The sequence below is a fragment of the Juglans regia genome, chromosome 15 (genome assembly GCF_001411555.2).
Source record: "Juglans regia cultivar Chandler chromosome 15, Walnut 2.0, whole genome shotgun sequence".
NCBI classification, from domain to species: domain Eukaryota; kingdom Viridiplantae; phylum Streptophyta; class Magnoliopsida; order Fagales; family Juglandaceae; genus Juglans; species Juglans regia.
Genome location: NC_049915.1, coordinates 6,398,696 through 6,425,550, shown reverse-complemented (window position 1 = coordinate 6,425,550; position 26,855 = coordinate 6,398,696). Strand labels below are relative to the sequence as shown.

The following is a 26,855-nucleotide window of genomic DNA, read 5'->3' as shown; positions in this document are numbered from 1 at the left end:
TGATGGTCCTGATGGCTAGTAAGAGTAGGCTGTGTTAGAGAAGTTGTGAAGTTCGTAGACGAATAAGTACCCAAGGGTACAAATATTTATTTTAGGAGTCTCTTTAGTTGATTTATAATTTTATGTTATTTTTGGTATTGTAAGTCGTGAAAATTTCGAGATTGTATTTTTGATGGAATATTAGAGTATAAATCTGTTATAGAAGACGATGGTAGGTTACAAGAGCTAACTTTCCGGACCCTCGAGTGCGGGGCGTTACAAATAAATTGAGAAAAAATATCTACCTCACTTTTTAATACATATAATTATCTATTACATCAAAATTATTTTAATTTATAATTAGAATAAAACATTTCAAATTTCTTATATATATAAAAATAAATATGTCATAAGTAAAATAATATCTTTTAACAAAGAAATTTTAATTTTTGGAAATATAAACAACAAAAAATATAATTTGAGATTTAAATTTGTTTATATATTTTTTAATTAATAATAAATAATATTGTTTATTAATATATTATTATTTTTTAATATATTCTTAACTATTACTAAATAATTATTAAATAATTTTCAATCATTGGTGATACTCATTCTTTTATCAAATTTTAAAAAGTAAAAATTATCTTATTTTATCTGACTATTTAAATATATATTTATTTACAAATCATTTTATTTTATTTTAAATAAAAATTTTTATTATTATTTAAAATATCTCATCTCATCTGAAATCAAACAAAATCAAAAGCTCTTTTTTTAAGAATTGAGGATGTAGCACGAGACGGCACGAGATAAGAATAAAAAGATTTTTTATATTTTATTTTATTTTTTTATACTTTTAAACATTCTTTTATTTTTTAAAAAAATAAAAAATTTACTGCATCACTTAAAAAAACAATTCCATAGTCACCAGTGAAAAAAAGGGAAAACTTTTTTGTCGGGACCAGACCCAACTCTCTGACAATAGCATTTTTATTTTTTATATGTTAAGATATAAAATAAAATTTATATTTTTTTATTTATTTATTTCAAATAGACAAACCTATGTATGCGTTTATAAAAAAATGAGGTCCACCTTAAAAAAAATATAAAAACATTTATTTTTTTAATAAGATAATTTTTTTTTATAAAAGGCCTGATCAAAAAGTTGTTTACGAACTTGTAACTACTGATAATGGTCTCCTCCGTCAACACTGACCTTCATTTTCCTTGCTCCACCGCCTCAAGCTACGAATTTACCAGGTGTCTGATCTCTTCTCCCTATCTCAAACATTGCTTTTTGAAACTTCGGGCTATCTGCTATGTGGGTCTTCGATTACTACTTGTTTTGTTCGAGCATGACTTTCTGCTTTCTGTCCTTCCGGGCATCACCGTGATTTCGTTTCTGTTCTACCTGCGGAATCCTTTTAGCGATGCCCGTGGTGGGTAAATACGTACTACTATATTCTATATTCTACATGATGATCTTATCAGTCAATTCTTCTTCTATATTCTTCATCTTTAATCTTTTCGAGAACTTATATAATTAATTAGTGTCTATTCTTTTGTCCAAAGTTACAGGTTTTGAGTTGGTGAATTAGTAAGGGGAGCTATCCGGCTCAAGATAACCAGCGACGACCTCTAAGAAATATTGCGCGCAGTTCAATGGAAGCCCTCGAGAAGATGAAAAATGCTACGAAAGATTTTCTACACGCCTTCAAAACCAAGATCCAGATCAGGGTACTCCTGCAAATTCTGATGAGGTTTATAAGGCCAACGGACACATACCTGTACCTACCTGAGCTTTCACACCATGCAGTAGTCGTTGCATTTCTGAGTTCTGTCGTTTTTATCTCGTTGGACAATATTAATAGTATTCTTAACGACGACGAAAACATTCATCATGTGTGGTGGTCTCTACATCTCTGTTTGTTTGGATTCTTCTATTTCTTTATGCAACCTTGGGTTCAGTTCTTTTCCCAGCCGTTGATAGGGAAACCGAGCTATGCAAGTTTCAATATGTGGTAATTAAATACTACTCTTAAATCCTGTGATATATAAAAGGGTTGTTAATCATTGTAGAGAGAGAGGCAGACAAAACCGTTATCATTCACTTAATTGGGAGTATTTTGCTTTCTTTTGCAGGTATATCTCCTGGCTTTTAATAGCAACTGTTGATCATTCAATGGGGGAATCCATGAGAATGAATCTGTCTTTATTTTTGACAATTTTTGCCCTTTCTATTTTGTGTCTTCTTCTCTTCCACACTATTTTTTATGGCTTTCACTACATGTTCTCACGTGAGGTTCGAAAGTGGCCAGAGATATACTGGACGATGCTCCAACTTTCGGCTGTAAGCTAGTCCTCATCACGCTTTTGTATCAACATATCATCTCGTAGTTTTTCCCATAATCTTAACTCCAATACTTTTCTTCATGCTTTTGAAGGTTGTTAGTATAGCCTGCTGCATTTTTCTGAGTAAATGTAAAGAAAGACCGCTTGGACTTAGAACTTTTAGAAACCAAGTCTGCTCATATTTGATTGTGCCGGACGTTGGCTCTGAGATCAGGGACCATCATTATCCCAAGGTAAATGGGTCAACCATTTATTAAGTTTTTATTAGTTTTATTTTATTTTATTGAGAATTATATGAAAAATAGTAATACAGCAAAGTAAGAAATCAAGTGATCGATTTATTGCCAGTGAATGTTGAGTGAGACCTTTGTCGGACTCTTCCTACATGTTTTGTGTCATATTCTTTCTAATTCCTAATCTCTTCTGATCTTGTGATCAATGCTCCTTTTCTTCGATGACAATGTTGTTAATATCAATAACTGAATAGCAATTAAGGATCATAATTAGTGAACTTCATAAGTTGGAGCTTAATTGTTAATACAGAACAGAGGTCGAGTAATTAGTCCTAGTTGTAGTTGTAGCCACTAGTTATGTAATGCCCCTGGGTTTCGCTTGTGATTTGGTGAAATCAATGGCGTCGCGATGTTGACCACACCTGTCATACACCCATGTGAGTGAAGGTTCGAGGCATGGAGGACAGCGGCGGCATAACACAACACAGAGAGATAAATGAGAAGAGAAGGAATGTGCGGGAGAGAGGAAAAACCAAAGAGAGAGGAAACTAGAGAGGGAGAGACCGAGGGCTTAGTTGCCCACTCTCGTGGTCGGATGACGACGGTGGATGGTGTTGGTGATGCCAAAACCCAAGGAAGAGGAGAGCAGAGAGAGAGACGGCATGAGAGTAAGGGGCTGAGAGACTGAAGAGGGAGATGGTCGGAGATGGCCGGGGGTTTCTTCACAAGGTTGTCGGGGTTGGACGTGCAGTATGAGAAGGGCAGCCGGCTCAACAAAGTTGGAACCGTGACGGCTGAGACTGCAGCAATGGAACACTCACTGTGGAGAGAGAGAGAGAGAGAAAGACGATGGAGAGAGAGAAAACGGAATAGAGAGAGCGAGGTAGCCGCTGGGGGGAGGGGACGGGGGTGTTCTGCACATTGGAAGGAAAACGGAGAGAGACAGAATAAGCAAAATCCTAATTATTACATAAAAATAAAATACGTAATAAATAAGAATTCTGCAAAAGATCTGCCCAATTCAAGAAATCGTATTTGCCTTCTTAAAGTAATCAACTGCATCATCAGACCTAGATCCCCTACATCATGTATCCAGTCTATTTTCCTAGTGCTTCCTCATATCTTACCGTACACTTCCTGCTATTTGCCATCGATTTCTTCCAACAGGAGACTCCTTATATATACATATATATAGACAACAGGAAGCCATATATATATAATATATATTTTTTTTCCTTACTCTAATGATTGTGTATATTTTCAATATAGGTGGATGTTTTTCATTACTCTTAACTTATGTCTAACATGGAATTATTTACCCAGTTTTTTAGCGGTGTGTTACCGGCCAAGGTTTCAACGGACGAAATGCATGGTTTGTACTCGTTATGGGCCACATTTATAGGCCTTTACATTGCTAATTGTATAGCGGAGAGGTTACCAGCGTGAGTAGTATTTTATAGCTTAACCTTCTATTGTGCATTTACTTTCTATTTTTCTAAATTTTTATGCTTGAATTTGATTATTCAGAATTTTTAATGATGTCTTGCCTGGAACATATATATATATATATAATAATAATAATAATAATAATAATATAATATATGAGCTAGATTAAGGGGTGAGATGAGAATTTTGTGTTTTGTTTTGAAGTTTAAAATATTAAATTTTAATATTATTATTGTTTTGGGATTTGAAAAAGGTGTATTGAGATTTAAAAAAGTTGAATTGTTTATTATATTTTGTATGGAGATTTGAAAAAGGTGTAATGATGAGATGAGATGAGATGAGAATTTTGTATTTGGTTTGAGGTCCCAAACCTGCCCTAAGTTTTCTCTTATGTTCCTTTGTCCAGGTCAGGTGAAGAATATGAGAAGATCAATAAAATAATGAAACCTGATTTTTTAGATATGGTTCCCTGGTATTCAGGGTATGTCCAGTACTGTGTTATATATACATATACATATATACACATATACATATATCCTTTTTCAACTGTTTTCTGTCTTTTGAGATACTTATCTGGTGATCATGGCTGTGTTGCAGAACATCAGTTGATCTCTACAAAACAGTTTTTAACATCATCGTATCAGTAAATTTCTTTCTAGGTCGTTTTGACATGCGTGTATTGCAGGTATATCCCAGGCCATATGTTGTCGCTCATATTATATATATACATATATATATATATATTTAATATATATCATATTGTGTGTCGATTAGCAATCAATTTTCAGCACTTGGTAATTAAGCGAAAAGTTAAACTAAATATATAGAAAAATTCTATTTATAAGACGATGTGGAGTACAAGCACTGCATATTACTGCTAATTTGGCAGATTTTAATTTAGAAGAAAAATTTATAAATTTGAATCTTGTAAATTAAATCGTGTTATGTCAATGATGTGCTTAATTATGTGTTTTTCACGTCGGTTTAAGAATAGAATAACTCATATATATATATATATATATCATTACGTTTATTTTCTTATAAGAAATGTATTGATCTTTCATGTGAAATTATCTTAATCAGTCTGGCTAGGCAATTTAACAAAACTCAAATCATCAAACAGTTTTTATCCGATCATACTAATTATCTCTTTCTTTTAGGTTTTAGCAAGGGGGGGAAGGAGAAAAATAATACTAAATATATTTTATGACATGTTTTGTAACTGATATATCTTTTATCTTCGGGTCCCATCCTCCCATCATCAGGCTGCAGCAATGAACGGAGTAGGAGGTGTGCCGAGGAATAGAAGGACCGGTCAAGATGATGATGGAGATTTTTTGTATGAACTTCATAGTGAAAAGAAAGAACTATGGTTTGACTTCATGGCCGATACTGGTGATGGTGGAAACTCAACTTATACAGTGGCACGGCTACTTGCGCAGCCCAGAATTGATTTGGAAGATAGTGAACTTGGTAAACTCACCTTAAATCGTGGAGACTTGCTACTCATTGGAGGGGATATCGCGTAAGTCATCATCTTATATATTTATAACTAAAAAACTATATATAAATGTCCTTAATTTGTTGTTATTTTCTCTTTAAAACATTTTTTTACTTTGTTTCCAAGCTAGGGTACTACGTAGCAACTTTAAAAGCATGTACGTAAGATATATATTTACAAACAATAAATAGCTTTTTAATAGAAAAATACTATATATATTGCTAACAACAATTCCAGATCGACGCTTAGGGCATGTTTGGACACTTAGAGTATATCAGAATCTAGTGAATAATCGTAAAATAGTTTGAGTGAATATGAGTTATTAGGTTTTGAAAAATGAGAGTGAAAATTTTAAATAAAATATTATAAAATTAAAAAATTATTTGAATATAATTTTTTTTTAAAGTTTGTAAAAGTTGTATTGATTTTTGTATTTGAATAATGATTAGGTAATGATTATGTGAAAAAAGTTAAAAATTTAGAATTAAAAAATATTTTGTATTTGAGTGATATTTGATAATGAAGTTACGAGAAGTTTTGCAAAATTTTTTAGAAATTTTGTAGTGTTCAAACATGCCCTTACTGTTATATATTGAATGGTTAAAATCACTATTTCACCTTAGCTAGTTAAATTTCTTTAAAAACTAGATATTTAGCATATATATATTAAACAAAATGAAATCTGTCTTCATATCTATATATAATATAGACATCATTTTAGACATCTGAATTATCCGATATTTTATATGTTCTTTTCAACATTTTTAATAATTTGTTTTTGTTTAATTGGGACGTATGTGATCTTGCCGTTGAATTATAGGTATCCTAATCCATCACAATTCACGTACGAAAGTCGTCTCTTTCGCCCTTTTGAGTATGCCTTGCAGTCCCGATCTTGTGCTGAAAAAGCACGTATGGTTGTGGACAAGCCTAAGGCGCCTCCCGAGGTGTTTGAATCATCGAATCAGGGAAGAAAAAGATCCAAAAAGCACCGCCGAAAACAAGTGAAGCCATATGAAGGGCCTCAATGTTTTCTTATTCCCGGAAACCATGGTTTGTGTTAATTTTTCTTAAATGAAAGCCCTCAAAATCGTTTTGTCATTTAAAATGTTATTCTTGTGTGATAATCTCTAGTTTCGGCATGACAGATTGGTTTGATGGACTTCATACCTTTATGGGGTATATATGTCATAGGAGCTGGTTGGGCGGGTGGTTTATGCCACAAAGGAAGAGTTATTTTGCTTTGAAACTCCCTAAAGGATGGTGGGTGTTTGGTCTTGATCTTGCACTCCATGGTGATATCGATGTGTACCAATTTGAATTTTTCTCAAAACTAGCCAGAAAAAAGGTATCGTTCCAAGTTCTCTATTTCATTGTCTATGTTAAAATGAGTTATAATCAAGATATTATATGCATTGAGGGGAGTGGAAGATGTTCCTCTCTATGACCGATCTAAAAAGGGCCATGTGGGGTGTTAACGTTATGTTTCGCACGCTTTTGAGTTAGACTCCGACAACTCAGGTATTCAAGAATAGGCCTGCAAAAGATACGGAAGAAGCCAACTAGGAGATGACGGCCTTAGGGTTAGGGAGTTTCTGATGCCAAAGTTAGTAAATTCTCTTAAAAATTTGTAAATAAAATGAACGAGTTTAGGGATTAGAGAGCCTTCTCATACCTGAAACTTGCTATTTATACCATGGATCTGAGGAGGTGTAGCTCGTCTTTGTCTTCACGGGATTCGTGTCCCTCCTACTATTCCTGCTGTTAGAGTCCTTTAGGCCTCGTTTGTTTTTAGATAACATCTCATATAATCATTACAACTTTTTCAACTTTTAATACAAAATAAAATAAACAATTCAATTTTTTCAAATAAAAAAAAATAATACTAAAAAATATATTCTAACAATACTTTATTCAACTTTTTAACTTTAATATCAACTCATCTCTGAAAACAAACGAGTCCTTAATGCGGCATGGTTTTGCGACGGTGCCATCAATGTGGCCTATAGCTCGATAGTGGTGCCATTAATGCGGCATGATTTTCATACATTGCTTTTATCCATTGTGAGCTGTAGATGTCTTCATGTTAGCGGATCGAGGGTCCTCCGCATTTCCCGCTGCGTTCCATGTGAGTTTCTAGTTTTGGAATGTGGCTGAACGATGTTAGGCTGATCTATCCTATCAGTCACTCGACCCCTTTCCCTACTTGACCTCTTTATCCAAGTATAATCCTGGTGACCCTAAGACTGCCCATTGGGCCAAGGCCAAGTGGGCTTTCCGAAGTGGAGAAAATACCCTTACAATTACCTTGCCAATTCTCCTTGGACAGGTCTGAGGGGAATTCTTTTGTGCTGAGCTGAGTAACGGTTGGTCTCCACTTTTATGGCTGTATTGTGACGGTCACGTTTCGCATTGAATGGCGTCCCTTCGGTTCTTTCATCATGACCTTGTGTCAGGCAGTCATTTATTTCTCACATCGTATCAGTAGATACATTCTGTTGAAGTCGTGACAATCGAGGGATTTTGATACTTTGGGGGACACGTGGAGTAATATTGCCTCAGGAGGTCAATCGTTGATCTTGCCTATATAAGGCCCTTTCCCCCTTGTGATAGTCACTTCACTTATCCTTTACTTTGTTCTTTGAGTTTCTTTCTCGCTGCTTGAGTTATTCGTTCCTTTGTTTTCTTCCAATTTTTCTATGAAATTCATTTACTTTTCTTCTGATCTCTCATGGCTCCAATGAAATCTTCATACCCTTCTGGATTGATTGGGTCCTTTGGTGATGCTTAAGCTGCCATCGGCCATGGTGGCATCGCCCCAGAAGAATTCGCCAGATTTACATGGCGATCGGTGGTGACACTTACCAAATTGAAGTCGTTGAAGGAGACCTACAGGGTTCCTTCGAAAGTGGAGTTTGTGGTGCCCCCTCCCATCGAAGGGGCACTGGGCTCTGAGGGCTACGACACCAAGGTCTCGGTTTACCTCACCATGTTCTCTTGCGGCCTTAGGCTACCCAACTTCCTCCCAGTTCATGGAGGATTCTTGTTTCTTGCTTCGTCATTTGGTGCAGTGTGTTAGAGGAGGTTGGGGCAGACTGCCCGGACCTCATAGCACTCACGTTCTTCCTCACCCATAACATTCTGAGGAAGGTCCGACACCTCTACGATTTCTAGTCAGTCTAGGAGTTGGTGCGGTTGAAGGTGTAGCATGCCGTTGTAAAGGGGTACAGTCTCCAATTCTTCTTCCTGTCGGGTGATGGATGGGTGTTCCTGGTCGAACAAACCATCAAGCGCCCATATCCCGTGTATGCCATATGGGGCACCGTGGACAGGGACAAGTATCGCTGCCCTAATACGACCCTAGAGGAGGCACTCAGGCTCAGGGTTGTTAGAGCCTGGGTGGAGGTGTATTCGGACGACGTTTCTTTGGAGGCTCTGTTAACTGAGGATAACCTTCCTCAATATCTGGTTCCCCTGCCCAACTTGAGCTCTGACATGGGCTTTCCCATAGATTTGGTCACATTGCGTGCCCGCAGTTGCTCCCCTAGTCTGCCTGTGGAGGGGAACGAAAAGAAGCCCCAGAGGATCTCTCCCGTCAGATCTGATTCTGACAATGTTCCCAGTCCTCCCAAGGGCCTGTCTGTAATGGCACGAGTTATTAGGCCCAAGCTGTTGTCAACCAAAGAGATGGCGACGATAGCAAACCTTCCTCACATCGTGCTGTCGATTCAAGGCATAGTTGCCTAAGCCACTCCCGTGGTTGAAGTCATCTCCTTCGACGATGTCGAAGTGGAGGGGGCTGCTGCTTTGGCCAGGGAGGCGGTGACACCTTGGGTTCCTTACGAGGGGTAAGGAGAGGAGGTCGTTGATGAGGTTCCTGCAGACCTTTGGACGACAGCTTCTGCAGGCCATGCCAATCACATCCGTGAGATGGAGAGTAGGTTGAAGAGGCTATTTGTAGGGGTAAAACCTTTACATACACACTCATTTGACACTTTCTTTGTTTCCCTTCTTGATCTTAATTCGGCTTTTCGTGGTAGGGGTTGGTGTGTCTGGCCACCTTCATCTTGGACGGCCAAGAGGAGGTGATGATCGAGTACCGAGCATTTCGCTCTCTTGTGCAGTTGGCCTTATATAGTGCAATGAAGGAGTGAAAGTAGAAGGAAGAGGTCGAGGAGGCCCTCAAGAGAGGGAAGTTCCAAGAATACGCCAGGGTGCCCCATTGTCCATCGAAAAAAATTAACGTCGATCACGTCGCCTTGGCCTTTTGCCCAGTGAGGAATCGACTTGGTCGGCCCACTTCCCCCGGACAAAGGAGAAGTCAAGTTTGTAGTGATAGCTGTGGACTACTTCACCAAGTAGGTCGAAACCGAGGCCTTAGAGACCATCATGGCGAACAACATCACAAGGTTCCAATGGAGGAATGTAGTTTGCAGGTTTGACATTTTGTGTACCATCATATCAGATAACGGGAGGCAATTCGATTCATATAACTACCATAGTTGGTGCTAGGAATTAGGAATCGAGTTCCAATACTCATCCTCAGGACCGAGTCCTAATGAAAATGCCAACCGGGGAAACTTCTTTTACCCTCGCTTATGGCCACAAGGTAATGCCGCTAGTAGAGATCGAAATCCCCCACCTACAGAGTTCAGCACTTCGAGCAAGAATCCAATGATAGGCGGGTAGAGGAATAACTGGATTTGTTGGAAAGAGTCATACTAGAAGCCGAAATAAGGACCACAACCAACAAAAGAAGGGCCGAGAGATGCTTCAATAAGTGTGTGCACCCAAGAACGTTCAAGGTTGGGGATCTCATACTCAAAGAGATAGGAACAACAATACTAGACTAAGGAAAGCTAGGCCCCCGATGGGAGGGGCCCTACGTAGTCACAGCCAGAAATCAACCGGGCTCCTACCGTCTCCAGGACTCTCAAGGGAACAAACTGCCGCATCCCTGAAACGCCGAACATCTACAAAAATTCTATTGCTAAGCTAATTCATTGTCATAAGTTTATATATTTTCATGGACACATTGCAAGCCCTAATGAAAGAAGTGTTGTATTTCAATGGTAAATTTCAGGAACATAACATAACCCACCAACGAACTCTCCACCAACAAAATCAACTTAATCTCTATCAATGAAGTCAACTCCCTCAATGCGATCTACATTAGCAAAACTAACGAAATCTCCATGAGAAACTTACCTCGCTGTGAGGCGAAAGGGGCGAGTGTAATGGCTAAGGCTGCCCTACCTTTGTCGCGGAGGAGTGTGGGTCGGCCCTTGGTTACCCGAAGACAAAGACTTACCTTCCTCATAACCATCAACAGGAGGGAGCTGGTTCAGTAACAGACTGCCTGAATGGCTTACGTTCCTGTGGGATTCCATAGGGAAATGTAGGTCTAAAAGTTGTCTTGTCCCTCCCACAATAGAGAGCGGGATCAGCTCTATGGCTACCCGAATAACTTACCCAAGCCTTTGCTGCGATGAAGTGTGAGATCAGCACGAGTCTAACCCAAACTTACCCTTCCCTGCTATGTTAACGGGCGAGAGCGAGTCCAATCCCAAACTGCCTGAACAACTTACCTTCCTACGAAAGATGATAAGTGAGCAGGTGGCTCAACCTCCTCGTCCGGGAGAGCGGGACCAACCCTCCCAATGGCCCGAATAACTTACGCCGACCCCTATCATATTGAAGGAGCGAACCAGCGACATCACTGTTCGAATTACCTCCCCGCAAGGCAATAGAGAGAAAGGTAGGCCTAAATGCTACCTTATCCCTCCAGCGACGGAGTGCGGGTCAGTCCTCAGCTGCCCGAAGAAGAATTTACCTTCCTCGTAAGCGTCAATGGGTGGGAGCGGTTTCAATAACAGACTGTCTGAACGACTTACCTCCTTGCAGGATACCATAAGGAAAGGTAGGCCTAAAGGTTGCCTTATCCCTTCTGCAATGGAGAATGGGATCAACCTCACGGTTACCCAAATAACTTACCCCAAACCCCCGCTACGACGAAGTGTGAGATTAGCTCCAGCCTGACCCAAACTTACCCTTTCTTGCAGTATCAACGGGTGAGAGCTGATCTAGATACAAATTACCTCAACAACCTACCTCCCGTGGGAACAAATGGACGGGATGAGCCAAAGGCCCTTTTTGTCCTCCCACGAAGGAGAGCGGGCTCAGCCCTGAGGCTGCCTGAATACTTTACCTCGACCCCTACCGTGGTGAAGGAGTAGATCCCCTCCGGCCGATATTTCGGCCTTTAATTTTTTTTTTTTGCATTTTTTCAAACTACAAGTTTATTTTTTGACCCCCAATTCAGACTAGGCTATTTAGAATTTATATAATTTATTCATATATAGACTATTATTTTGGAATATAATTTATATATATATTTATTTATATATATAATTTATTCATATATTGACTATCCTGAAACGGTATCGGTACCGAAATATTTCGTTCCAGTGCCTTGAATTGGTATGGCGTCTGGTACGGTATTCAAAACATTGAGTATATCAGCCACATCACTGTCCGAATTACCTCCCTGGGGGACAAAGATGTGGTTAGGCATGAGGCATTTGAACCTCTCCTCGATGGAGTGTGGGTCTAGTCCATGGACCGTCTGAATAATGGAGCAAAAAGTACGGACATCATCAACACGGGCGTCGACAACACGGGTAGCAGTGACATGGTAGAAAACGTCGAGCATAGTGCGACATAGGCTTAAGGGGCTTAGGTTTGCAAAATTAACTCCTGCCCTTAAGAGCAAGATAATGATAATATCCTTATTTTTCGACCAAGACGAAGATACAAAATGTTAACGGAGGAAGGCCGGGTATAATTCTAGACTGCCCGAACAACTTACCTCCCAGCAGACCAAGTAGGGAAACCGAGTCCAAGGTCGTCTTGTCTTCCAGAGAGCGGGATCATTCCCACGGCTACTCAAAAGGGAAAGTTATACAAATGATATGGAGGAAGGCCGGGTACAGTCCCAGATTGCCTGGATAGCTTACCTCCCAGCGAAACAAGGAAGCAAGCTGAGCCTGAAATTGTCTTGTCTCCCAGCGGCGAAGAGCAAGATCAACTCCATGGCTACCCGAAGGGTAAATTTGTGCTAAGGGAGGAAGATGGGTACAATTTCAAACTATCCAGATAGCCTACATCCCCATGGATGAAGGAAGCAAGCCAGGCCTCGAGGCCATCTTGTCACCCCATGGCGGGTCACAGTATTTGCCCAGCTAGAAGACTACACTATAACAATGGGGTAAAGTGGAAGAATAAAGGAATCGGATGAGGTAAAAAGTGACCATAAAGTGGACAGAAAAATAAAGAAAGGTGAATGCGGAGGACGTCGACCTCATTAAACAAAGTCGTTAACAATGCAGGGAACGACTTCATGATAAAGGCCGACAAAAGCGGCACTTATAGGAAGGCCGTCGGCTGGGTCGTCAGTATGCTGGGCACTGGCATGGGCGAAGCCCTGTGTGGCGAATACTGTGGCAAAACCCCAAAAGGCCGGCCACAAAAAAAAAAATGAAACAGCGGAAAAAGAATGCACGAATAGAGATAACTAGATACGATTAACACATGGCCACAAAGTTGTGAAGAACCAAGTATAGGATACAAAAATTAAGTGCATCGGTGTGCAACTAAAGCGAGCAGGTATGAACAGAAATTGTGAAGGCATCGACAAGTAAGATCGCGTGGAGGTCCCGAGTGGACAACTACCTAACAAGGGCAAGTAGACATAACCATAATGGATAAACGGACGATTGGCGGGGTGGTCAGGGATCCTGTGGTTTCCTGTGAATTGCCTCCCGTTATCCGATATGATGGTACACAGAATGCCAAACCTGCAAACTACAGTCCTCCATAGGAACCGTGTGATGTTGTTCGTCGTGTTGGTCGCTAAGGCCTCGGTTTCGACCCACTTGGTGAAATAGTCCACAACCATCACTACAAACTTGACTCCTCCTTTGCTTAGGGGAAGTGGGCCGACTAAGTCGATTCCCCACTGGGCGAAAGGCCAAGGCGACGTGATCGATGTTAATTCTTTCGATGGACAATGGGGCACCCTGGCGGAAGCAAAAGGGCTATGTGGGGTGTTGATGTCATGTTTCGCATGCCTTTAGGCCAGGCTCTGACAACTTAGGTCTTCAAGAATGGGCTTGCAAAAGATACAAAAGAAGACAACTAGGAGATGATAGCCTTGGGGCCAGGGGAGTCTTTGATGCAAATTAAATTCTTTTGGAAGTTTGTAAATAAAGTGAAAGAGTCTAGGGATCAGAGAGCCTTTCTTGTATCTGAGGCTTCCTATTTATACCATGGGTTTGGGGAGGTATAGATTGTCTTTGTCTTCACTGCGTTCATTCCCCTCCTACTATTCTTGCTGTCAGAGTCCTTTAATGCGGCATGGTTTTACGACCACGCCATCAATGTGGCGTATAGCTCGGTATCGGCGCCATTAATGTGGGGTGGGTTCTAGACCTTACTTTTATCTCTTGTGAGCTGTAGATGTCTTCATGTCAGCGGATTGAGGGTCCTCCGCATTTCTCGCTACGTTCCATTCGAGTTCCTAGGTTAGGAACGTGGCCGAGTGATGTCAGGCTGATCTGTCATGTCAGTCACTCAACTCCTTTCCCTGGTTGACCCCTTTATCCAAATATGGTCTTGGTGACCCTAAGGTCGCCCATTGGGCCAATGCCTAGTGGGCTTTGCGAAGTAGGAAAATTCCTCTTACAGTTACCTCACCCTCAATATTATGCCTCATAATTTGATTTTTCTTTCCGTGTAGTGTTTTGCATGTCTACGCATATTTAATGGAAAAGTTTTGCATCAATACTGTTTTCTTCTATAGGATTCAATCAAATAGGCTCTTATGCTATATTTTAATCCCATGTTTTGCTCCTAAACATTTTGTTAATCGATCTTATTAACTTTTTTATTGGACCATGTGTGATCCAGGTTGGCGAGAGAGACTCAGTGATTGTTATGACGCACCAACCAGATTGGCTTCTTGATTGGTACGAGGATGGTGAACATAAGCACAATATTTCAGACCTAATATGCAATATTCTGAAGAGAAAGTGTAGGCTTCGGATTGCTGGGGACATACATCACTACATGCGGCACGAAAGAGTCAACTCTGGTGGTGGGTCAGATGAGCTGGGTTATGTACAACATCTACTTGTAAATGGCTGTGGTGGGGCATTCTTGCATCCCACCCATGTGTTTCGCAATTTCAGTAAATCTCACGGAGTTTCCTACGAGTGCAAACAGGCTTATCCTACTTTTGAAAAGTCAAGAAAGGTACTGTCACTGTACTCTGTTTTTCTCCTTTCCGTGATCTATTTCCGAGCCTCGCCTGATTTGTTTTTAGAAAATATATCATTTTATATTATATTATATTATTTAATTATTATAATTTTTTTTAATTTTTAATATAAAATAAAATAAAATAAAATAAAAAATTTAATTTTTTTAAATTTAAAGTTAAAAAAATATTATAATTTATTTTTTAATTTTAATCTTAATTCATTTCATCTCATCTCCAAAAACAAATAAATACCAATCATATTTTATTACATTATGTTCATGGACAAAGTCCGGATTTGAGTAATGCTACATACAGTCGTGAAATGTGCAAATATCGTACAGTCGTTTTGAAAAAGAGTGGGATCTACTATTAAAAAATTAATTTCTTTTCATGTGGATCCCATATTTATTCATTTTTTTCAAAGCGACTGCACGATATTTGCACATTTCACGATTGTATATAGCATTACTATATCTTATTTCAACCATATTAGAACCTGAAAAAGTTTGTTAAATTTAATTTTATTTCGAAATCTAGTCTTAACAATATTTATGATTTTAAATTATTTAGCTTGTCCATACTGTTCAACTTATGTTTTCAAATTAAAAGACAAAAAAAAAAAATTGACCCATGAAAATATTATTATATTTAGAACTAATTTAAAGGTACATACAACATAATAGATCAAATTAAAAATTTTGGGTTTACATGATAAATCAAAAAGCATATTGTATATGATTTATGGGGAATAAAACATATTTGGGATTACAAAAATTCACATATTACTCTTTTATTTTTATTTTACATAACTTTAGATTAAATAAATGAAAATTTTCAGAATTTTTGCAGCTTGTAATAGCTTCTCATTGATTTCGTGCAGCTTGCGTGGAAAAATATTTCGAACTTTCGGAAGCAGAACTGGCGATTTGATTTCATTGGTGGCATTTTTTACTTTATATTGGTGTTCTCGATGTTCCCGCAGGTGAACTCCTGTTATTTTCTATTGCTTATAAATATATTTTGAGGTTTGCTATACAGAAATTAGTGTGTTAGCACATCATTTATAGTGAGATCAAATATTATAATTTTAAAAAATCAAAACACCAATCAAGTATTATAGAAAGCTTCCACATCAACTGTGCCGAATGTGTTAAAAAAAAGACTTCTAAATTGATTTTGTCATTATTAATTAAGGTCTATCCGTATATATGACATTTGTTTTCGCCTTTCTTTGTTGCCCGGCCAGTGTGAGCTTGGTACGGTCTGGAGTGCTTTCATGTACATGGTGCATCACTCATATGTGTCTCTGGGTGGTTCAGTGCTATTTCTAATGGCAGCAATTGCATTAACACCCTCAGAAAGGTCATGGACGACAAGGATTGTAATCGGGTTTTGTCACTTCTCCGCTCACTTGGTCGTAGCTCTCATTCTTATGTTGGTGTTCGAACTGGGTGTTGAGACGTTTGTCCGGATCGGAATATTGGAGACTTCAGGTGGGATTTCGATCGATTTACATGCATCCTCCAAGAGTTTTTCTTTCTTTAATTACAATATTGTTGGTAAAAGTATGAACTGCATGCATAATGGTTTGATCGACGAGTAATGATATACCTACAATTTTTTTATAACTAATTTACAACTCAATTGATAATTTGTAATCAACGAATGCAATCAAACCGGTTCATTAAAAAGAATTCTCAATTTTATAAAACTACCCTCAATTTTACGTAGAGTTGTAAAATAAATGTAGGAGTGTTTTACCTTCATACCATATCTACCCCATTTTGAAATGTGCATCCCAAAATTACAAAAAGTTTTATATTTTTTCACCTCAAACTACTAAAACTTTGTAATGTACAGTCTTTTTTTTTTTTTTGAATCAAGTTGCATTTCATTACTACAGCAATTGGCGGATACATGGAGGGGTTTCCCCCAGAGTGATGCTCTCCTCGGAGAGTTTTACAGCATCCTTTGCTAGGAAATGAGCTACATGATTTGAAGTTCTAGATACATGCTTAAATACCTAGGAATTCTGACCTCTAAGTTCTGCTTTAATGTCTTGAATCACCAGACCAACAATGCTCCAATCTTTCCTTTCTGCGTTAATGTCTTGAACCACACTGAGTGCATCGCCTTCCAATATAAGGTTTTGAAGCTATAATTGTTTACATAATAAAACTGCCTTTAGAGCCGCTAATGTCTAGGCCAACTTTGCATCCGAAAACAGAGGCCTTTGAGATCTCATGGTAGCGATAATCTTCCCTTCCCAGTTCCTCACCACCACCCCTATACCTATCATACTCCTTGATCTGTCAACAGCCGCATCCCAGTTGGCCTTGAAACCATTTATCTGCGGAGGAGTCCATTCTACAGCTCGGGTTCTTACACTTTGTCTGGAGAGATCACTTTCATTAGCTTCTTTATACTCTTTTAGTTTCTGGAGGCTGTTGAAAATGAGCTTGGAGGCGTTCTCGAATTTCTTCTCAAATACCAATACATTCCTTCTCTTCCAGATTAGGTGCGTTGTAACTGCAAAAGCTTCAAAATCATCCTCGCTTGCTTCTGCTTCTAAATGGCTCAATAGGTCCTTGAAGGAGTGGATACTGACTCTCATTTTCTGGATCTTCCTTGAGCAGTTTCCCCATATATCCTGTGCCGCAACACATGACCATAACGCATGAATAACACTTTCGGGTTCCCTTTTGCACACTGGGCAAGTGTTTGATTCCAAGATCTTTCTTTTACTGAGGTTAAGGTTTGTCGGCAGTGAGTTGTGACAAGCTCTCCATAGCAGCATTTTAACTGCATTAGGGACCCTAAGCTTCCACATATGGGTCCAACTCTCCCTACGGTTAACACCTTGAGAAGCTTGTCCTTTTATTTGTTTCTCCATATCCCCGAGGAGATGGTAAGCACTCCTCACAGTGTATATTCCATCCTTGGTACACCTCCATACTTGTTTGTCCGAATTACCCCTCCAGCTTATAGGGATGTTAGTAATGTTGCTAATGTCTTCTTCACTAAGAATGTTCTTCAGAAGGTCCATCTTCCAACTTTTCGTCTGGTCATCTATTAGATTGTTTACTGTCCAGTGTTCCAGTCCTTCAACCCGTGGTGTCTGAATCTTGTAAGATGTTGGTTGCTGTATCCACTTGTCCCTCCACATGTTGACTTCCTTTCCGTTCCCAATTTGCCATATCAATCCCTCTTCTAGAATTGGTCTGGCCTCCATAATGCTTCTCCAAACGTAAGAAGGACAGCTGCCAATTTTTGCATGCATAAAATCTGTTTTGTGGAAATACTTGGCTTTTACTACTTGTGCCGCAAGAGAGTCCTTCTGTTGAATCAGTCTCCAACCTTGTTTTCCTAATAGAGCTCGATTGAAAAGGTTAAACTCCCTATAGCCGAGGCCCCCTTTTGTTTTGCTCTTCCCTAGCAGTTTCCATGGCAGCCATTGGGTTTTTGTTTTGTCTCCTCGGCTGCCCCACCAAAAATTCTGCATTAGAGAGTTAATAGCTTTGATGATTGCCTTGGGAAGTTTGAATATGCTCATACAGTACGATGGAATGGCTTGCACTATTGACTTCATGAGTACTTCTTTCCCTGCATTTGAGATAAACTTCACCTTCCAATTATTCATTCTTGATCTGATGGAGTCCAGGATTGGTCTAAAGGAAGACAGCTTGTTCTTCCCCACATAGGCAGGTAAGCCTAGGTACTTCTCAAATTGACTTGCCTCCTTCATTTTTGCTGCCGACAGTATGACCTGCTTGGCTGGGACAGGGGTGTTTTTGCTGAAATAAATGACTGATTTCTCCAAATTTAGTTTCTGGCCAGAAGCTACTTCATAAGAGTTGAGGATGCCGTGCATTCTACTCCATTCCAGGGCGTTAGCTTTGCAGAATAACAGACTATCGTCTGCAAAAAAGAGGTGGTTAACCAACATGGTGCCTCTTGCAAAAGGGAAGCCCGATATATAACCCTTTTTCTCAGCTGCATCCAGTTTAGTCCCGAGAGCTTCAGTGCATAGGATAAAGAGATAGGGGGATAGAGGGTCTCCTTGTCTCAAACCTCTCATTGGTGAGAAAAAATTCTGAGGAGTTCCATTGATCAGTAAGGAATACTTGACTGAGGTCACACACTGCATAACTAGATCAACCCACTTCTTATCAAAACCCATCTTAAGAAGAACAACTTCCAAGAAAGACCATTCTATCCGATCATACGCCTTGCTCATATCTAGCTTCATTGCCATATAGCTCTCTTTTCTGTTTTTCATTCTATGCTTCATAGAGTGCATGACTTCATATGCAACTATTATGTTGTCTGAGATTAGTCTGCCAGGAACAAACGCACTCTGCGAGGGTGAAATCATAGTTGGCAAGAAAACCTTTAATCTGTTGGCCAGGACTTTTGAGGCTACTTTGTACACTACATTGCATAGGCTAATGGGTCGGTATTCCACCACCTTTGTTGGGTTTCTTTTCTTAGGAATCAACACTATGTATGTCTCGTTTATATCTTGCATTCTCATGCTGGTTTCCAGGACTTCTTTAACTGCCAAAACTACTCCTTCACCTACTATATCCCAATGGTCTTGGTAAAATCCTGCTGAGAATCCGTCAGGACCCGGGGAGCTCAAAGGGTTCATCTCAAATAAAGCTTGTTTTACCTCCTCCCAAGTGCATATTTTTGTGAGTTGTATGTTCATCTCGGGTGTCACCACTGGGTTTAGTTCTCTCAGAAACTCGGGAATATCTCTCGGGTTTGAAGACTTGAATAAATCTTTATAATACTTTTTGAACATCTCACTTATACCTTCTGGATCAGTTGCACAGGCCCCCTCCTCATTTGTGATTCTGGAAATCTTCTGAGCTTTTCTTCTCTCGGAGGCACATTTGTGGAAGAAACTTGTGTTTTTGTCTCCACCCTTCAGCCAGTTTTGTTTTGATCTTTGCCTCCATTTTGTTTCTTCCTCTTCTAGCAGCAAATTCACTTCTTCTTGTACATCCTTAATGTTCTCGTTGAAATCACCCTGATTAATTCTCATCATATCCTGAATTCTTATCCTTTTTCCCCTTATTTGGTCCCGAGTAACTAGACTTCTCCTGCTTCTGTTTAAGACATTCTTAAGGCTATCCACTGGTCTATCCCCTCTATCATTAGTCTGCCAGACATTTTTAATTAGCTCCTTACAGCCCTGTCTGGATGACCAACAAGCCTTGTACCTGAATATTTTTGCCCTATTTCTATCTTCACCTTCTTCTTTTCCAGAAATAACTAAAAGAGGATTATGGTCCGAATTCATCACTGGTAAAACATGAACTTCGTTGTTCCAAAATTGCAAAGGCCATTGACCACTGGCTAGCACTCTGTCTAATCTTTCTTTAATGAATCCTCTTCCTTCTCTGAAGTTACACCAGGTGTGCTTTGAGCCAATATACCCCAGGTCACTTAACTCGCATTCATCTAGTGTCATTCTGAAGGCTTCCATTTGTGAAAAGGATTTGTTAACTGCCCCCACTTTCTCCTCATTGTTTAAAATTTCGCTAAAGTCCCCCATACAAATCCATGCCTTATGGTCCTCTGGTTTCATCATTTTCAAAATTCTCCAGCTCTCTTTTCTCTTCTCTGTGGCTGGGTTACCATAAAACCCTGAAAACATTCAAGTTTGCCCTCCTGACCCGGGAGTAATATTTACGGAGATGTGATTGTTAGAATAAGAATGAAGTTGAGCCCCCACCTCCTCCTTCCAAAGTAATGCCAGTCCACCACTCCTACCAATACTGTCCACTATGAAGCTGTTTGTAAAGCCTAGCTTGTTCCTTATCTTTTCTGTTTTGAACCTGTTGCTCTTAGTTTCAGACAAAAATACTATAGACGGGCCTCTTTCCTTCACCATAAAGTGAAGTTCGTTAACTGTTCGAGGGTTCCCAAGCCCTCGGCAGTTCCAGCATAAGAACTTCATGGGGATTGGCAGTGCTGCTTAGCAGCCACTGCCTTGTTATGCCGCTCCATTGCTTCTCCACTTGCACCATGTTTGAGTTTCTTGCTCGCCTCTTCAGGTGGATCAATTGGTTTTTTCCTCTTTTGTCCAGTCTTTACTTTATCGATGTCCATATCACACGTGGTATTCTTGCTTCCCGTTTTTTTTCCATCACGTGCCCTTCTCTTCCAACGGGATGTTACAGAAGAGCCTCTCAGGTCAGACCGTGCTTCGACTTCTAAGGAGGTTGACTTAGTAAATGGCCCAGTAGGACCCCCATCTTTGTTTAACTCCACGTGCTTCTCTAAAAAGGTTATGGGTACCTCTCTTAATTTAGAAAGGTTCTTTGCTTCTGACCCCGTCACTGCCTCTTTTCCTCCTAGGACAGTTTCTACCCCTACCCATTTAGAGACTTCTTTCTGTCCTTCCTCGATCACAGGGTCTACTTGCCTTTTCAGTCCAATGGAATCTTTTTTGCTGGAAGGCAATCCCGAACTTTCTTCTACATTTATTGCACCTTGGTCCTCGTCCACTTGTTCTGCCTCGAGAGCCTCCCTTTCTTGTGTCCCTTTCCCTGGCTGGTTTCCATCAATTTCCTTCCTGTTGTCACTCCCCAAGCTCCTGCCATTGCCCTGTACTTTCCTTTCTTGGTTATTTCCCGTAATGGTTGATTTCAACTTTGCCCTTAGCCATGGACCATATTGTTGTCCAAAGCTCTCCATACTCGACTTTCCTCTTTCCATGCTCTCGCACAAGCCCATCTCATGTTTAATCACTCCACAGTGGTAACAATAATTTGGTAATCTCTCGTATTTGAATGGAACCCAGTACTTTGTTTCCTCCAGGCTGATAAACTTCCCTCTCGTCAAGGGTTTGGTAATGTTTAAAAGAACTTTAACCCTTAAATAACTACCCCAACACAACCCACTGCTATCAGTGTCCACCATAATAACCTCTCCCACCCCTTTACATAAATTAGTTCCAGTGTTTGAGTTCATACCTGCGAAAGGCAAATCATGGCATTGGATCCAGAATGGCTCTTCTTGAAACTTCATCTCCATCCATGACTTTGATTCTTCACAATCTTGCATGCAGACTAGATTCTTGTCGAATGACCAGGGGCGGCCCTTCAATATTCTTCTCTTGTCTTCTATCTGTTTGCACTCCACCAGAAACTTATTTCTTCCTATTTCTTTGAATAAGACCTTACCTTCAACTTGCCACATTCGGGATAATGTACTCTTGAGCGCACCTCTGTTGGCTTCCTTTTCAGCCACTACCAATATCGCTAAACGGTGTTTCCTTTTTATTTCTGAGAGTCTCACATCTTCCACACTTATCGCCACTTCCTCCTGCTCCTCTTCCGTCAGTTTCAGATCCTCACACAATTTTAAAATTTCTCTTTCCATTCTCAGACCTTCACAGACAGCAGTCTCGAAGGATGAAAACCTCTAGGTTTACAAAGAAACTTAGAGAGAGAAACCTTACTTTCACTAAGTGAGAGAAGGACTGCATAATGTACAGTCTTAATATGCAAGATCTAGTCGTTACCAAAAATAGACAACATTAGATAGTCTTATTGGTCAAATCTTAATAGATGATAACATTGAATTTTTTTTTTTTTTTTTTTTTATGAGAAGTATATACTGCTATTCTAAAGTTTCTACATCACATAGTGCACATGTGACACAATTTGATTTGAAATATAAACTTTAAAATTTGAATCTTATAAATTAAATCTTATCATTTAAGTGATGTGTATGGAGTGTTCTATACACCCGCTTGAGGATAGAGTAATTATTTTTTTAATAGTTTAAAATATAGTTCAAGGATGAAAAGTGTAGATACACCTTATAAATCACCGGGAGGTATTTGTTTCCAAATTGTTATTTAAATTTGTGATAAGTTTTGTAATTTAGGAAAAGAAAATAGTGTATTTATATATGTAAAATAATGCAAGAGATCATTTTCAATGAGAAAGAAAAGATTCATTCGATATTATTATTATTTTTTTCTAAAAATTTAAAATATTGTTTGATTTTTTATTTTATCAGAATATCACTCTCTCTATCGATCACTAGAAAGTATGCTCATTCAACCTACCTCAAATGGCAATCGGACTAGTTTAGAACAAAGGACATTTGGCCTTTATCCTGCCTGTATCAAGTATGTCATGTCTGCATTTGATGTGCCAGAGGTAAGAAAAACTCTGCCCTATGTATTGGGTAAGATAAATGATATTTGCAATCTTAAAATTTATAAATCTCGCGTACTCTAATTCAAAAATTTTGATAAATGTGAGATTCACATGAAAAATTATTTTTTTAAGTGATAGACCACTTCTCTTAAAAAAAAGTGTTATACTTGCATAATTTAGAACTGTATATATACATATATACACACATACATACCAAAGCTGTTTTCTCCTTTTTATTTTTCAATATATATCTCAAATTCATTTGAAATTTGCTATCAACAGCTCATAGCTGTCACAAGGAGGAATATATGTGAGAATGGGATGGAGTCTCTATCTCGAGCGGCGGCCATTGTTTATTATGTTTCTGTCTTCCTTTATTTCTGGGTCTTGTCCACCCCAGCAGTTTCCTTCGTGTTTGGATGCTACCTATACATCTGCGTCAACTGGTTTAACTTACACTATGACGAAGCCTTCTCCTCTCTTAGGATTGCTAACTACAAGGCTTTCACACGATTTCACATCAAACCAAATGGTGATCTTGAAGTTTTCACCCTTGCAGTTGATAAGGTATAAAAAGAAAAAACCCATATTACTTTCTCTCGGTGATGCTATATGTTTTTGTTAAGAATATAATACGAATACAGGACTTCTTGTTTGATATTTTGTGAAATTATGTACCACTCGTCCTAAAAGTTTAAACTTTAAAGACGATCGGTGATTTCAAATGAGTTATAATATTTATTGACTAGACTAGACAAATTAATAAAAAGAAAAATCAAGAAAAATATAATAAAAATATGAATATTTATGGTTTTTAAAAATTAGGGTCAAGTTTAAATTATACGTACTAATCTCTCAAACCTCGCGCGCGGGAGATTAGTATAATTTACTCTACTAAAAAGTCAATGTCTTTCTCTTTTAAATAGAAAAATAAAAATAAAAATTCCCCTGTTTTCCCAGCTGGTTAGGACAATTGATGTCATTCACCACTGAAAAAGTATCATCCTTCAGAATCACTTTCTGCAATCCTAACTCTTGGCAAACAATGGAACCTTTGAGTGCTGCATAGGATTCTCCCGTGTAGCTACCAACTGGCCTTCCCAGTTTCAAACTATGACTCCCACTCCCACCTTGCAATGTGCTTTATCAATGGCTGCATCCTAATTAATCTTGAAGGTGTTGTAGGAGGTGCACCCCAATTTTGATCTACAAGAACAATAGGAACTTCTCTACGAGGCAATTTCTTCACAACATCCTTATATTCAGTAATAGCTTTGTGAGCCATCTGTACCACTTTACAAGTAGACTGAAATTTTTCCTCAAAAATAAAATTGTTCCTTCTTCTCCAAATCTGATAGACTATAACAGCCAATTTTTCAAATTCCTCTTCAGTAGGAAAGAAAGTAGATATGACAATACTTCCTTGAAAGGTTTCTCCAAGACCAACCCCTTTTAAAACCTTTTAGAACAAGATTCCCACACATCCTAAGCCGAGATGCAAGACCACAAAGCATGAGTAACAGTTTCTGAATCTTTCCTACACACTGGACAATTAAGAGAGTCTATTATTTTCCTCTTGAACAGGTTCAACTTGGTAGGCAAATAATCGTGACATGATCTCTAGAGGAAAACCTTGACTACATTAGGGGCATGCATCTTCCAAATCTTAGACCAAAACCCTGTGGTAGGAGAACTACTTGAAGACTGACCCTTGTTGGTCTTTTGTATGTCTTCTAGTAGATGATAAGAACTTCTAACTGAAAATTTCCCATCTCCTGTACATCTCCAAGCAAGCTTATCCGGGGCATTACAAAGACTAATGGGGATTATGCCTATCAACTCTGCTTCATCATCAGAAAACACTTCTTTTAGCAAAGATACCTTCCATTGATTCTAGTTTGTGTCAAGTAGCGTTTTAATGAGAGAATTCTCCTCCAAAATTCTCATTGGGGATTGAACCTTGAAGGAAGAAGATCGAGGAATCCACCTGTCGTGCCAATTCTTCACTGACTCACCATTTCCAATCTTCCAAATCAAGCCTTCTTTGAGTAACTGCTTTGCTGCCAGGAAACTTCTCCAGATAAAAGATGCATTACTGCCTAGCTTGACATTCAAAAAATCTGATTTATAGTCGTACTTAGCCTTAAGAACTGTAGCTGCCAGTGATTGAGGATGTTGAATTATCCTCTAGCCTTGCTTAGCTAGTAGAGATAGATTCAAATTTTCAAAGTCACGAAACCCAAGTCCACCTGCCAATTTGGCCTTGCCTGACTGCTGCTATGACAACCAGTAGATTTTTTATCTGTCTTCCCTTTGCCTCCACTAGAATTTTTGCATATGTCTATTGATCTCGCTCAGAATGGTCTTTGGAATCTTGAAGATGCCCATGCAGTAGGTTGGGATGGCTTGAATAATAGAGTTAAGAAGGATTTCTTTGCCTGCCTAAGATAAGAACCTTACTTTCCAGTTGCTTATTCTGATCCTGTCCAGTATTGGCCTGAAAGCAATTGATTTATGTGACCCACATAAGAAGAAAGGCCCAAATATTTCTCGTATGACTTGGATACTCTCAGCCCTGCAGGAGATAGGATGGACTCCTTTGCATCTTGTATGGTTTTCCTGTTGAAGAAGATTGAGGTCTTGTCTATGTTCAATCTTTGACCCAAGGCTTGTTCATATGATTTAGCCTGAATAACCTTCTCCATTCCAATGGATTAGCCTTGTAAAAAAGAAGGCTATCATCTAAAAAAAATAAAAGGTTAACAAGCAAAGACCCTTGAGCAAAACGAAAGCCAGAAATGTGACCTTTCTTCTTAGCTTTATCCAGCATATGAATTAACACTTCTGAGCATAGGATAAAAAGATAAGGGGAAAGAGGATCCCCTTGTCTTAGTCCTCTAGAGGGTGTGAATTCACTCTGTAGTGCTCCATTGATCAAAATTGAATATCTTACAGTGCTCACATTGTATGATGAGCTCAAACCATGACCTTTTGAATCCCATCCTCAACATGACAATTTCTAGAAAATCTCATTCCACTTTATCATATGTCTTGCTCATGTCCAATTTAACTGCCATGATTCCTCATTCTTACCCCTCATTGTGTTGCTTGGAGTGCATTGCTTCATAGGCCACTATAACATTGATTTTGAATTTTAAAGTGAAATTTATTGATGAGATCAAGAAATCCTAAAATATAGTTTGAAAGCAAACAATATTTGACATATAGAGAGGTCCACCTGCATGTAATTAATGTAAGGAAATCTAGAATCTTTTCTAAAAAATGTTGGAAATTGAAAGAAACTGTACGAGCACTAATGGCAGGCGCGAACTAGTCTTAAAATTCATATGGTTGTAGTTAATTACCATACTAAATGTTCATATGTAGGTACCAGAGGACTGGCAACTGGATTCTCAATGGAAACAGGAATCAGAGGAACTGAGCCAGCGCATAAAGTTTGGTGACCAGGACACGGAGGAGTTGAGCTACCGCAGAGAGTTTCCCAGCAAATGGAAGGCAACTGCTTCATATCAGGACCCCTTGGACACTGTGCATATTATTGATCACTTCGTCATTCGACAGCAAGATAGGCCCAACTCCTAAGGGTGTAACATATGGCACAATGAGTAAACTTAACAAGAAAACCACACGAATTAAGTAGGTCTGAGTTTGATATAAATGAGTATAGGTAAAACATGTTGATCTTATAATGAGACACAATTAATAAGGTTAATTGCGGGTCAATCTGTGAAACCCGCAATCAACTTGTAAAACTTGAATAAATTCTATTTTCAAACTTTATAAGTGTTTAGTTTTATATGCATTTATTGGGATTTCAA

At 39.0% G+C, this 26,855-nt stretch overlaps 1 protein-coding gene across 2 annotated transcripts; it reads left to right on the top strand.

Annotated features, from left to right (window-relative positions):
• The first annotated feature begins 1,182 nt into the window (after positions 1–1,182).
• LOC108992313 lies at positions 1,183–26,855 on the top strand. Of its 2 annotated transcripts, none has more exons than XM_018966842.2 (16): positions 1,183–1,242; positions 1,561–2,003; positions 2,125–2,332; positions 2,427–2,567; positions 3,891–4,009; positions 4,420–4,494; positions 4,611–4,698; positions 5,279–5,538; positions 6,335–6,567; positions 6,663–6,862; positions 14,482–14,826; positions 15,714–15,815; positions 16,080–16,326; positions 22,874–23,016; positions 23,299–23,583; positions 26,404–26,855. In XM_018966842.2, the coding sequence occupies exons 2-16, from the start codon at positions 1,645–1,647 to the stop codon at positions 26,617–26,619; spliced, it is 3,021 nt and encodes a 1,006-aa protein (XP_018822387.1). In that variant the 5' UTR covers positions 1,183–1,242; positions 1,561–1,644; the 3' UTR covers positions 26,620–26,855. The 2 variants fall into 2 exon arrangements, with proteins under 2 accessions (XP_018822387.1, XP_018822390.1); XM_018966845.2 differs by lacking the exon at positions 1,183–1,242 and adding an exon at positions 1,335–1,421.

Coding starts and splice junctions, on each gene's coding strand:
- LOC108992313 (XM_018966842.2), top strand. CDS start 1,645: ATGGAAGCCCTCGAGAAGATGAAAAATGCTACGAAAGATTTTCTACAC. Junction 2,004..2,124: donor TATGCAAGTTTCAATATGTG/GTAATTAAATAC, acceptor TTTCTTTTGCAG/GTATATCTCCTGGCTTTTAA. Junction 15,816..16,079: donor TGTTCTCGATGTTCCCGCAG/GTGAACTCCTGT, acceptor TTGCCCGGCCAG/TGTGAGCTTGGTACGGTCTG.